This window comes from Pinus tabuliformis, chromosome 7, assembly GCF_031772625.1.
Source record: "Pinus tabuliformis cultivar Carrire ecotype Pingquan chromosome 7, CPIR1, whole genome shotgun sequence".
Taxonomy (NCBI): Eukaryota; Viridiplantae; Streptophyta; class Pinopsida; order Pinales; family Pinaceae; genus Pinus; species Pinus tabuliformis.
Genome location: NC_142293.1, coordinates 1,878,722,262 through 1,878,737,086, shown reverse-complemented (window position 1 = coordinate 1,878,737,086; position 14,825 = coordinate 1,878,722,262). Strand labels below are relative to the sequence as shown.

General features: G+C 38.6%; 1 protein-coding gene across 1 annotated transcript in view; it reads right to left on the bottom strand.

Annotated features, from left to right (window-relative positions):
- The window catches only part of LOC149255985 (myosin-15-like), a 373,652-nt gene that overhangs the window by 269,861 nt on the left and 88,966 nt on the right, over positions 1 to 14,825 (bottom strand). Inside the window, exons 12-13 of the mRNA XM_089460621.1 lie at positions 7,840 to 7,897; positions 7,629 to 7,730 (exon numbers count right to left, since the gene is read on the bottom strand). Of these exons, the coding sequence (XP_089316747.1) occupies positions 7,629 to 7,730; positions 7,840 to 7,897 (160 nt within the window). The remainder of the gene's footprint in view (positions 1 to 7,628; positions 7,731 to 7,839; positions 7,898 to 14,825) is intronic.

Genomic DNA, 14,825 nt, shown 5'->3' with positions numbered 1-14,825 from the left:
CTGAGCGCCGTACCTCTCTTTCTAAAGTGAGAACAGCCGATAAGGGACCGACGCTTAGCTGAGCGCCGTACCTCTCTTTCTAAAGTGAGAACGGCCGATAAAGGACCGACGCTTAGCTGAGCGCCGTACCTCTCTAGTGAGAACGGCCGATAAGGCAGACATTAGTGAGAACGGCCGATAAGGAAGGCATTCTTCTACTGACCTACTGAAAGGCGGGTAGGGTAACATATATAAGAAATCAACGAAATTCTCCTACTAAATCCAACTAAATTGTCATGCTAATTTTCATGTTTTTCATGCTAATTTTCATGCAAATTTGAAACCACTCTAACATATATAAGAAATTCAAGTAATTTCTCTCCTGGATTGGAGAGAAACTTTCTTGAACTCGAAGAGACAGAGCAGCTTTCTCTCCTCGCTAGCAAAGTGGGTCAGAGCAAAGTGGGTCAGAGCAGAGCGGGTCAGACCCTTTCTCTCCTCGCTAAGAGCCCTTGCAGTTCTCTGATTTTGGGAAAAACAACCTGACAATGGAGTCCGCCCGACGAGCCCGCTAGGGCCGGAGGGCACCTCCAGAGGACAAAGGGGTGGTGGGCGGGCCTGGAATATACAGTAAGTCCTAATCAGGGCGAGGATAGGGCCGGGCCGGAGCACAGCTGAAAGCAAGCGACGGACCATAAGAGGGGCGAGGAAAGAGTGGCGAGGTCGGGGGGGTATTAGGGGGGGTAGAAGAGGCGAGAAAGGAGAGGGGAGAAAAGGGAAAGGAGAGGGAACTTAACGTTCAAAAAACATAGGCTCTTCGAGCAAAATAAAGGGCTCTTCGAGCAAGATAAAGAGCCAGCTAAAGCCGGATAAAGATGGTTCGAGCAAGATAAAGCTTCGAGCCAGATAAAGGGCTCTTCGAGTGTTTCTATTTTTATTTTTGCAGGTTAGATCAACGAGTGAAGTGGAAGAAGAGCTAGATCTAGGCTCTTGAGGGTAAGATCTAGTCTCTAGGAATTCTTTGCAAGTTTCCCACAACTGAATTTTTATAAAATCAAAGAGTTGAAGCATAAAAAAATTTAGAGCAAGGGTTTTTTAGTTTTTGACTCTCCCGGGGCACAATCTACCTCCTCCAGGCCCATCGTCTCCCTCTCTTGCCCTGCGTCGGCCCTCTTAGGCTGGCCATTAGCCCTACCTAGGCCTACACAAGCCTCTCCTCCTTTTCGGCCCTCCTCCCTTGGCCCTTTCTCCTCCTCCTCCTCCTCCTTGATCGCAACCCTCTAAGGGCTTGTGATTGCCTTGTGGACCCTTTAAGGCCTTAAATCTTAGGCCTTGGGGTTAGCCCCTAGACCCTTATTTTCCCAAACGCTAGCCTTTCTGGGCAAAGCATTGGCCCTTCTTGGCTTTTTTCAGCCTCCTTGTGGCCTGATCTATCATCCTAGCCCACTTTTCCCCGCATATTCGCTTCCCTTGTCCTAGTTCTCCAAATATTGGCCTATTTTGCCCCAAGATTGACTTGAAACCCTAATATGAAGATTTTAGGATAAATATTTGGAGGTTTTACAGCGTTATGGTCCTAGAATTCATATATAGCAAGCGGCAAGGTAATCCCAAAGTTTCAACAATTTTCAACGATAGGATCTTCAAGGCCTTGAGCCTAGGGTTTGACCTCCAAACCCTCATTTTGCTCCAGTTTCATTACAACAATAAAATCATTAATTTCTAGGCTCTAAAATCATACTCTAATTGGTCAAAATCAATTTAAATTGCAAAATCTAAGTTTTCATAAGTTTTAGCCACTTAGGCATCTTTAATTTGACCTAGATCTAACATTTTAGTTTGTTGGGATTTACTGCATAACTGTGAAATTCAAGTGTGAAATATTTATAAAGAATATACTTAATTAAGACTAAAATTTTGAATTTTCAGTTCCCCGGCAAAAACTTACTATTTTTAGACATTGGGGGCAGCATATTCAATATTTATAGCTTGTTGATGTATAACTAACTTACTGTTGTAATTAGCTTATCAGTTTTGAATTTTCTGAATCATATTCACTAAAAAAGCAAAAAAAAAAAATCAACTATTGTAAAAGTTTCTATTTTTAGAAAGTATTGGGCAGTTATATTTGACTGGGTTAATTTGTTGATCTGTGGTTAATTCACTGTTGTAATACTCATATCAGATCTGAAAATTGCCAAGACAAACTCACCTAAAGCCCTAAATTTGAAATTGTCAAGTTTTGGTGCATTTTGCTATTTTTGGGCATATAGGATATCAAATTTGGGAAGTTTTTATCTTGCTGATCTGTCTTTACTTACTACTGTAATCTTAAAATCAGATCTAAAATATTGTTGAATACTCCATTGTAAAGTGTGCTAAAGAATTAATTTACATTGTTGGTTAATTTGGAAATTTAATGCTTCAATGTGTTGAGTAATTTTCATTATTTTGGAGTGGTTTATAAATTGTTGTTATACATTGGTAAATTTGAATTTTCTGAAGTAGTAGTACTGATATAAATTGTCATCGGCACTTTGATTAACTCTTGTTATCATTTGGCATCTTGGGTTATTTGATATCTTGTGAAATTTGCACTTGTATCCGTAAGCAATGTATCTTGTTTAAGATTTGCACTTCACTATTGTTAAGTACCATTAAGACGTCTCTAATTAACGTATTTAAATAACTCAAGGGAATCTTAACTCAAGATAAATGTCACTCATAATTTTTTGCATAAGCATCTCACATACGCAGCGGGTGTCAATCCGGTCATTTGGTTCCAATTCATAGGAAGCAAGAATTTGTGACTACATTAAGGCACTGGTCTCATAATAGAAAATCTAATTAAATCATAATCTTGCTTGATTTCAACCAAGTGGCTAAGCCACTCATCTGTGTATCCCAAGTAAGTCGATTCTCAACTTGTTTTCCTTCACTTCATTCCATCGAGAGTACCCCCCATAGCCAGTTGTTGGGAGACATTTAGAACAAAGTGGGCAAGGATCAGAGTGACAACCCCCATCATGAGCGTTGTCGCGGTGCCTATACAATCCAGGTGACATGTCCCAAGGGGCAGCGCAATTGGTGATCAAAGTAATGTAAAATAGTGAAATATGTCGTAGACCCCAGAGGTTTACTAGTAGTAACGTGTCTAGCAGACTATGAGGTTCCTCTGAGATACAAAAGAAATAAACAAGAATAATTAGTTAAGTGAAAAAAAACTCCCTAGCGTGAGCTCACTTGTTGGTAAAGTCCCAAGCTACCTGAGCCTCTTACATGGCTTAATTCATCATGCTAGCATCATGTTTGCAATGTCTCTGCAAGGCTGCAGAATTTGAGTACAAAAATGAAGAAAGAGGGACAAAAGGGGCTTAGAAGCCCTGATGAAATCTAGAACTCTAAATGATCTGAACGTGTAGGAGTGCCCTGAGATGTACTTTGGGCATGGAGTCTTCAAAAAATTTCAAATGCATCTTTAGTGGTCAACAAGCCCATTAACAACTATGTCTGGGAATGTTCATTTCAAGAACAAATAAACTAATTAATAACTAAGTACATTGGCACCAAACATTAGGAAAAGAAATAACCCACTTGCACAACCAATGCACCACAACACACCCACCACTATCGCAGCCCCCGAACCAAATGCAATGGCTAAAAAGTTGTTACAAGCATGTCGAATTTACCAAGAGAAAACCAATTGTTCCAAGCTAAGTTGCATGATATGAGGAAACGGATATATATATATATATATATATATATATATCAAACAAAGTTTGTACACACAAATATTCAAAATATTTGGAATATGAAAATATCAATAATAGGATAAATAGTAAAAGATATAAATGTTGAATGTATAAGTGATATGATATGGTTTTAATACAATGAGGGTTCATAAAGAGTCACATATGTTAGTGGGGACATGTCTTTTCATATGTGTCCCTTTATTAATAATAAGTTATCATTATTTATGTTCATAACATTTCTTGTGGTGATAGTGGGCCACTACCCCGTTGTTATCTCTAAGTCTATTTTATGCATGTAGGGTTTCCCTCTCCAAGGCCTGCTAGACTTTGTCACAACAAGCACCACATGTATCCCTAGGCAAGTTGCCCTTTCATGAACAATCATGTCCTTTCATAATTATTATTGGTATTGTTATCATTAATATTATTTTATACATATTTATGTTTCTTGGAGGAAATCAATATGTGGGGCTTTCTTGAGAACGAGGTTACCCCTCCTATTAATCTCGTTCAATTGGTTTAGTACAATAAAGGAAAACAAAATGAAGCAAATCATCCTTGAATCAGTTGAGGACAACTTGATTCCTCACATCACATACCATCATGATCTGAGGCAGTCTCACTCTCCTTCCAAGTATCAGTATTCATATGGTAGTAGGCCTTCTCATAAATCTTTAAACAAGAGGCAAAAAAGGCAAAATCCTAGATTATCATTTACAAGGGTCTTCTGCATTTATGTTGACAATTGGCTCATGGGATCATTTCAATACTTCTTTGATGAATTCATATCGACTTGTTTCATTGATTGTACAGGACGACAGTCCTCCTCATTCTCTTTGAATTCTTTATTGATGGCTAACAAAATTGATTTTATAATCATTACCATTCTAACTACTTACACATTGCTTCTAAATTTATGTTTGCTTCATTATTTTCCAAGGAGGTGTGAAAATTCCTTAAACCGGAATCCCTACTGCTGCAACTGATGATATTTCTCCTACTTATTAGATTTACATGAACAAGTTATTTGCAGTTTCCTATGGCAAACATCGAAATACATACACCGCAACCTACACCAATTACATAATATGCCAAAACAAGAAACTGAACAATAGAGAAAGATACAACACAAATGACAATTGTTTTTTGACAAATGTCCCCGAAAAAATCCAATGCGGAAAAACTGATGCTGCAGATCTGAGGGTTTTTATTATTAAACTGGAGTATTTTTAACACAATCTTTGGATGTCTTGTTGGCAATCCAGTATAGAGAATATCACTCGGCAGAAGAAATTAGTGAGATTATCTCACTCTACACTGCAAGCCCCGGCTAATCTGGCAGCTGAACCAACGAGTCCCCAGCTACTTCTGCGCTACCCCTGTGTGGGCCTTGCGTCAGCCTCTAAGGCACTGCGTCACCTCTGTTGGGAATCGATTTTCCCTCTGAAGCTGATTCCAGCCCTCCTGGCTCAGAATATCCAGCTCCCCAGCAAATTTCAAACTTCTGCATAGGAGGCTCTACGTTGCCCTGTGTGGGGCCTACGTGAGCCCTTCCTGGCTCTGCGTAACCCTCTTTGGCCTCTGTGTTGCCTCCTCGATGTGTCTCTCTGCCTCGTTGCTGAGTATCCATGGATCCGGAGAAGATCCTCCAGCCAAAACTCCCTCTGCCCCTCTTTGTGTGATCACTACAAATCATTGCGCTACCTCTAGCTTCAGCAATTCGATCTGACTGATCAACTCTCTGTTTGTCTTCCAAATGACCCTCAAGCTTCCTTAAATAATCTCCTCGTCTACATTCAATGACCCAGATTAGAAGTTAATCAATGGCTAAGATCATTTCTGCTTAATCTTCGTCTTCTTCTAAAAGTTACACCAACAGTTAGATTGATACCCATTAATTATTTTATTTTCCAAAGTTTAGACTTACAGTGCCATTAAAAATAACTAATTATTTTAATAAAATTTTCTCCGAGTGGAATATCCCAAAACACTTTCTAGGTTCTTTGGAATACATGTGTCCAAGCCTCCCTGCAAAATTTGAGACTTAGAGCACATCCGATGCAAACAAAAATCAACAAGAGAATCATGTGCACGTGCTTTAGTGGCTATAGTTAGGTGGCATGACTCTTCCTTTAAACTTTTGTTTGCTTCATTGTTTTCTAAAGAGGATCATGTGAAGGCACTTGGAATGTTTCAAGTTTTGCAAATGGACTCTCCATTAACAACATGTTTCTAACTCACTTCAACTAAATTATTGTTGTCACAACATGCATTCTCCTCCCAATCAAGCATTATAGTCAGGCCCGGGGGATTGTTTGTAATGTTTATTCGGCTGAAAAAGATCACTAAGTGAATAGTAAGGGTGGCATTGTTTCAAAATAACAAGTCAATTATGTGGGGCATCTTCATAATATCTTGGCTAATCTTGGCTTAGTGGACACAAATTGTCCTTGCACTCTATGATTAATTTGTTGGTTGAAAGGTGGCCAAACTGGTTTTCCATGATCATGGTGGTTAGGTGGCCCAATGTTGTGGTAGCTATGTTGGATCTAATAACTATATATGTATATGGGGCATATACCACTACATCTAGAACACAGGTCATAACAATTCACCGTGAAAATTATAAACAAAAGCAATTGTTTAGAATGGGATTGACCTCAAATGTAATTTTTGGTGTTGACCTCTATGTGTTCATGAGCAATGTGTAAGAAAAATCTAACTTCCTTGTGGCATTTATGCTCTAGTTTCAACAAAAATTACTTCAACTACATAATATCCATACAAGATAATAAGATATCCTTGCAAAATAGCAAAATCCTCATAACTCCCTAGACCCCTCACATAATTACACCTACGACCACCTACCATACTTATATATACCAGAAAATTTTAATTCACCCTATAAAATAAACAATTTTATAAAGCAAAGATTTATGGAAGGTATATAAAAGATCTATTCTCAAGAGCTTCTCTTTCATAACCAAGTTCTTTACAAGTATGGTTGAAACATGTATCTGCATCCAAGCAAAGACATTGAGTATGCATCATTTATGAATTTTCAGATCTCTCAAGTTAATATTTCAGAACATCAGTAAATTTAAAATGCAGAGAATGGTCTTTTCTAGTTATTCCAAACATCAAATGTGCACGTGTGGGAATATATCCAACAATGGACAACAGCCAAATATGATATGCATCTAGTTTGGCCAAAGGTTAAAAATACAATAAAATAATAAAACAAACAGAAGCCATTCAATATATACCAATTGCATTTTGGCAAGGGAGATGAGAGCGTTGAAGCCAAATCACTACACTGCTTGCGCTCTACAATCACAAATGGAAACTATAGTATCTACAGTGAAGCTGTTTGAAACTTTGGTACAAGAAGTACGGTTAGCATGTGTTTCATACATTATAAGGATAACAATCTATGATAATTTTTAAGGAAGCACATATCTCAGAACAAAATCATGTGTTTAAGGGCATAGCTGAAAACAAAACCATATGAAATAAGATACTCAAACAGATCTAACTCATGTATGCTACTGGTTTTCCTCCTGTGTATTTATTATTGTATTACAAACTGTTGGTTATCCACTGAGCTGTTTATGGCATCTATCATCTTTGGTCTTTAAAGCAATTGATACAGTGGCATATAGCTGAAAACAAAACCATCTAAAAGGAGATAATCAAACAGAGGTACTGCATGTGTGCTTCCAACTTCTTTATACTTCTAATGTGCTACAAAATGTTGATCATCAATTGAAATGTTTACAAAATCAATCATGTTTGGTCATCCCTTCTCCTCATTTCAAGTCATTAATGCCCCTTCACTTCTCCAAGCACCAAAGAAAAATGTGTTGGAAAAATCCAACGAGACAGTAAAAGATTTACCTTTTCAATTAAATCTAGAACATCTTGATTGTCAATGAATTCTATGTAGCTCCAATTGATTTCCTCTTTGCTGTAATCATCTTGCTCCATTTTAAACACATGCTGAACCAAGAACCAAACATTAGAAAATCTAAACATTAGCCATAACAAATCCGTCTGCAATATGGCCCTATAACTACTACCTAAAAAGCTGATGAAACATTTCACAAACCTGATTAAAATGTTGTTGAAGCTTCTCATTGGCAAAGTTAATGCAAAACTGCTCAAAACTGAACACAAATATATATATATTAACAAATTAGAAAAGTCAAGCAACGATGCATGCTAACCCCAGCATAAAAGTTTGTCTTCTTTGTCAGTTTTCTTTTTCATGCATGTGGAAAACACAAACACATTATATTTGATAAAAGGCATCCTCATCAGAAAAAAATAAAACAAGCAAGGAAAGGGCATACATCAAAACTTCGCAGCAACAAAAATTACAAACAGCAAAATTAATCTTTCTTTAAGCCAATAAAATCGCTCTTTCCTCTGTGTAACAGTGCGACTAGCAATCAAGGATATATCCAAAGAAAAATACATACTTTGGATTACCCTCATACGCCACTAGGGAAACCAGGCTAGTGGAAAAACCTAAGTTGTTTAAGCATCCAAAAGTTGAAAATTTTTTGAAAGTTTGAGACTAAAAACCTATTGTCTTGGGGCCTATGCCCTTTTAAAACAACTAGTAGATGAAAACTATAGCTTTAGAAATGAAAATGAGCAAATAGAGAGTGTACTAAGGCTGTCATGTAGTCTTGGGGGAGTCTGATTCTTCAACAATGATCAATTCATTGCTGCTACCTGGTGGGCAGCTTGGATCTGGTGGACACAGCCCAAATGAAACTTGATACGTTGTAGTCATATGTCCATTCCTCACACTATAAGCTGAATTTTGTAAAGTGTTAGCAATATTTCTTCTTGTGCTCTGTTTCGATCTACCAAGACTTGTCCCAATAACATTTTGAGCAGCCAGTATATGTCAATGGTGTACATATACTGGTTGAATCTCCATCTAGTGTCCAAATTCTGAGATCCATTCTGCAATTTGACTATCTCTATGTATATATATATATAACAGTAAAACTGGCAATAAAGGCACACACTCACTAATAAATACTCATTCTTAATTGAAGATGCCACCTTCTGTAACACACTGGTTGGACATCATAGAGAAACATAAAGAGTTTAATCCTCACTCACTTCAAGCATTCACCTTTCTTGTGAAGGTAACTCAAAAACTCCTTGGCATAGTATTTACTCATAATTGCAAACAACATTACTCTAAATGTAATATGTTGATGCTTCTTCACAGCCGAGTCATTGAGTCATAAACATTCCAATATCAAACGTTCTCTTAACTCCAGATACAGTCTCTGTTGACCACTCGTGTCAAGTACCCCACAACAGAGGTCATATTTTCATGGTCAGAGCAGTCAGAAGTCCAGAAAATCATCATAATCTTTCAGCAAACTGTCAGAGTTATGTAAGCCAAATTCTGGAGCCCTGTGGGCAATTATGTAAAAATGATTCTAGTATGTTATAAAGCCACGTAACACATCTAGGTAAACTTATTATTTTTGCTAGAGAGTTTCACTCTAGGGAGATTTTTTTCCTTAGCTAATTATTTGTGTTTTTCAACTGCAAATAATTGGTTAAGTTTTTCTCCCAAACATACCCCAAAGCTAGAGTGGGGCTTGATGGTGAAGTCTTAAGTGAGTCGTATCATATAGAGTCGATATATAATGTCACACTAGATCATGTCTAAAGCCTCCCAAATTTGGTTGTGCCTAGAGGTCAAATTTTTTTAATTGTCAATTTTCCCCTTCTAAATGGGAATTTTATGTAATATTTGACGTAAAGATGTAAAAAGGTGATGTCTATAGAAGTTCTAGGGGGTATGAATACTTAAAATTACACTTTAACCCCTAAATTTTCTATCTAGAGGCACCTCGATGGTGGAAAAATATGTTTAAACCCCTATAGAGTCATTATTTTTACTTCTCGGCAAAAAATGGAAAATTAATTAGCCAGAAAATGGTCAGAAAATTATAATGAGAGAAAAATGAAATTCTCTCCAAGTGAAAAATATTTAAAAAGAGTTGTGCACTTTCCAAGAAAGGAATCTCCACAAATCAAGCAAGGAAAAATCCCAATTCATTGGGCCAGAAAAAAGAATTTATTCAAGGAAAATCAATTTTTTTGGTCCAAATTGGTTAAATTGAATGAGAAAATTTAGAGGAAAAATATTTTTGGGTCCGTGATCAGCTTATCATCAAGGAAATCTTATTTTTTCCTCCATATCAAGGGATGACATTATTTTGACATGGATCAAACTTTCAACTAGTCGTTTTCTTTTGGGATCAAGTCAAATTTGTGCAACATCTTGGACCTAGCCGTTTTCACTTGGAGAGGGATCTAGATATCTCATTTTTTCTATAAATTGAGCTCAAAGTTCCTCATTGTAACACATTGTGATCAAGATTTTGGCTAAGCAGCTCTGCTGGATTTTGTAATATTTTCATCAGTAATAAAAGAAAGTATTTGGGGGCAAAGCCATGGTGTTATTCTTCACTCTGTTATGGTAATATTATTCTAATCTATTGTGCTTAAATATTTCTACTGGTGTCTTACCTTGTTATTTTCCGTTGCTTTTTGGATTTTTTTGGTGTATAGTTACCTTGCATGATTATTTAAATTGAGTAAATGTGAGAATTTCTAAATCTACACATCAGAAATCCTACTGCAAGCACTAGTCTATCATCTCTTACTTGTTCTTTATATTCAACAAGTTATTTAAATATTTAAACAGCGATGAAAACACTATTGCAGACTACACATACATACAGATCATGAACTGAAATAAACTGAGACAACCACACAAGGGACACCGTTATTTTTGGACAATCGTACCCAGAAAAACCCAATTTGGGAAAACCAGTGCAGCATATACAAGGTTTGTATTATTAAGCAGATTTCTAAATACAACTAGGGTGCCAAATCCGGTTCACCCAACAGAGAATAAACCTAGCAGAAGTACCTCTATTCGGAGATAGATATTTTGACAATTCCAGCAAATTATGATCAAACCCCACAAATGACAATGGTGTTCCCAGTGTTGTGCAGCGATGGCTGCTCCAAGTTCTGCACTGGAACTGTGTCACCTCCTCTAGGAGCTGTGTCACCCTCCCAGTGAGCCTCCCTTGCTCAGAAGTCAATATGTTGAACTGCTGCTCTCTCTGCCCCACAGAAAACCCCAGCACTGCCTCTAAAGGACTGTGTCAGCCCCTCTAGCTTCTGCGTCACCTTCTCTAGAGATGTGTTGTCTCTCCTGTTGTTGCTCTGCCTCTTTACTATTTATTCTCGGCCTTGCACTGAAGTCCCTCTGTCGAACTGCCCCTCTCTCTATAACTCAGATCGCTTAGCTCGACTTTCTCAGCAAACCACGCCCCAAAAAAATCGAATTCTTTGATCTCTTGGCATATCTCCATCTGACCCTCAAGACTCCTTTTATACATTTCCTGTTGATGAATCAATGGTCGTGATCTAATCTCTAATCAACGACTAAAAGATTAAAACAGACTTGATCCTCGTCACTCAGAAGTTTCTCACCCATATTCTTATTAATACACACTAATATTTTTATTTTCCTAAGTTTAGACTTAGGAACCCATTAAAAATATTAATTATTTTCATAACTACTCATCCGAGTGGAATTTCTCGAAAGTTCAAACGATTTCTGGGTCTTCGAGATCTCATGTGTTCTAGCTCCTCCGCAAAATTTCGGAGCTAGAGCACATCCGATGCTACCCAAAATCAACACCCCCTCTTAGCGAGGAATGTGCTCTAGCAATACTTCTCAATAGAAGTATTACATTGATCCACTACATCGATCCCCTGTGCTGCTGATGCTTGGCCTGCTGCCCTCCATTTACTGCACTGCTGCTTCCTGTACTACTACCCATGACTCTGCCACTGCCACTGCTACATCTGTACTACAGCTCCCTCTCAAAATGTTACCTCATGCTACCCATAACACTGCCACTGCTAACTACTACACTGCAACTCAATTGCTGAGGAGTAAGCAACTGAAACTCCACCCAAAAATTGACATGTTGGTCAGTTTGGATGCCTCGTGTCGCTGAAGCTACCTCTGTTGCTACTACGTTGCTGCAAATTGCTATGTGCCTCTCGCACTGCTACAACATCCACTGCACTACCTCAGACTTTGGCACTCTAGCTCTACTACTGTCGCTCCATCACACCTTGCTACAACCGACACCTGCCATTTTGCTACTGTTGTTAAGGGCTCCCGTAGCCATATGTGATCCAAGAGTTTGGGCACCTCAAGGATCTTGCCCGTCATGTAGTCCTCTCGACTACAACTCCATGTCATCCCACCTCCTCTCCAGAGGCACATGAGCACTCATGGCACAATAGTCATCCTCACTTTCCTTATCTTCTTTTGCTGTAGCAGCCTTTGATTCAGAAGCTTCCCCCTTGCCCTTCTTCTGGGGGCACTGAGTGGCATAAAGTCCCAACTCCCCATAGTTGAAGCATCTGACCATGGTGATGTCCTTCTTCTTTCTCTTTTGATGCCCTTGTTGTCCCAATGATGCAAGAGTTGCATCCACCTTTGCTCAAAAATAAAATTAGTTCTCTTCTCCCTCTCCTGCTGTCAATCTAGAAAAACTTGGATCTGGATTTCTTTGGCGCAAGAAACCCTCTAAGGAACAAGCTCCTCTAAACTCCCTTTGTGTCCTGATTTCCTTCACGGAAATACTCCTGCCAAATGTCAAATCACTCCTCTCCAATCCATATTCGTTGTTGCAACCCAGATCTAGATTTCTTTCGCTAGAAATCTGTCAAGGCAGTGACTCCCTCTACCTCGGCTTTGTCTCCACAGACACTGTTCTACACCAACAGCAACAGCATCCCACCAGCTCCTCAAATCGAATCTGCACTACTTCTCCAGTCCTGACAACTAGTTGATTCGAACCTTTCAAGTTTTGTGATGGCCCAGAGAGTTGACGTAGTCACTACGTGGACTCCTCTCTACCTTTGCGTCACCCTCTGCAGGCTCGAAACGCTGACGCAGGCACTACATGAGCCTCTGCGTCACTCCTTTGGCTCTACGTCACTCCTGTAGCTGCTCCTCTGCTTCTGAAACAGCATTATCACTCAAAACAGTTGCTTCTCTGCAGCAAATTCTCTGGATCTCTCAGCTGGTGTCTTCAGCCTCCTATGATCTGTTATGCTCTTATACCATGTGAGAATTTATGAATCTACACATCAGAAATCCTACTGCAATCACTGGTTTATCATCTCCTACTTGTTCTTTACATTCAACAAGTTATTAAATATTTAAACAACTAAGAAACACTATTGCAGACAACACATACATACAAATCATGAACTGAAATAAAATGAGACAATCACACAAGGGACACCGTTATTTTTGGACAATCATCTCCAGAAAAGCCCAACGCGGGAAAATCAGTGCACCATATAGAGGGTTTTTATTATTAAACATATTTATGAATACAACTAGGGTTCCAAATCCAGCTCACCCAACAGAGAATAAACCTGGCAAAAGCACCCTATCCGGAGACTAGATGATCAAACCCCACAAATGGAAATGTTGTTCCCAGCGTTGCGCAGCGATGGCTGCTCCAAGCTCTACGCTAGAACTACGTCACCTCCTTTAGGAGCTGTGTCACCCTCCCAGTGAGCCTCCCTTGCTCAGAAGTCGATATGTTGAATTGTTGCTCTCTCTGCCCCACAGAAAACCCCAACGTTGCCTCTAAGGGACTGCGTCAGCCCCTCTAGCTTCTGTGTCACCCTCTCTAGAGCTGCGTTGTCTCTCCTGTTGTTGCTCTGCCTCTCTACTATGTATTCTTAGCCATGCACTAAAGTCCCTCTGCCAAACTGCCCCTCTCTCTCTGCAACTCATATCACTTAGCTCAATTTTCTCAGCAAACCACGCCCCAGAAAAATAAAACTCTATGATCTCTTGTTGTATCTCCAACTGACCCTCAAGCCTCCTCTTATAATTTTTCCTGTTGATGGATCAACTACTGTGATCTAATCTCTAATCAATGGCTAAGATTAAAACAAACTCGATCCTCGTTACTTAGAAGTTTCTCACCCATATTCCTATTAATACACATTAATATTTTTATTTTCCTAAGTTTAGACTTAGGAAACCATTAAAAATATCAATTATTTTAATAACTCCTCATTCGGGTGGAATTTCTCCAAACAATTTCTAGGTCGTGGAGATCTCATGTGTTCTAGCTCCTCCACAAAATTTTCGAGCTAGAGCACATCCGATGCTACCAAAAATCAGCAGTAACACTTCAGATTAGCCAGATCTAGTGGATTCTTGTTTGAACCACTATACTTCCTTCTCACTATACCATCCAATTCCTATGGATCTAACATTTTTTTTTTCCGAAAGTGTGTAGAAATTCTCTTGTTTGATCAGATCTTGGGCACTTGGGGACATTCTTGTTTGAATCAACCAACTACTCAAGACATAACAGCTAAGAACCCATAGTGGGATTTCTCAAAGACTTATCATTCAAAATTCTGAGGGAGTTTTCTTGCCATTTTCTCCACCAAAAATTATTTATCTTCAAATCTTTTTTATTTTAAAGTGCTTTACTGGATAGATCTGGCTAAATTAGAGTTTATTCCTACTAATCTAGGGGCGGAGTTGTACTCATACTCAGATCTAGTAGATCTGTAATTTGTATATGAACAAAGTTTGTATGCTCAAAAGAATTCTTTGATACCAATGTAACGAACCAAGTTCGTATACTCATAAGTTAAATACTCTAAAAGCCTTGGAATATGAAGATCTCTATTGAAGATACAAATATATATTAAAATGTAATAATGAGAATGATTACAATGAGGGTGAGGGCCTGGTCGTAAGCCTTTTGGTGGATCCCTTTTCCTCCTGGCCGTGGGCATCTAGATCTTTTTGTTCAACTTTGGCAGGGTCATCTGCATTTTAAAGCCATTTCATTGGACACAAGCAGTAAAGTGTCTCTCCCCCTTGAGCAGAAATACATTTCAAAGGCTTTAATTTTCGAGATCTACTATTAACGGCTTGGTGAAATTTCTGATATATTTGAAAACTATCTCCATTTC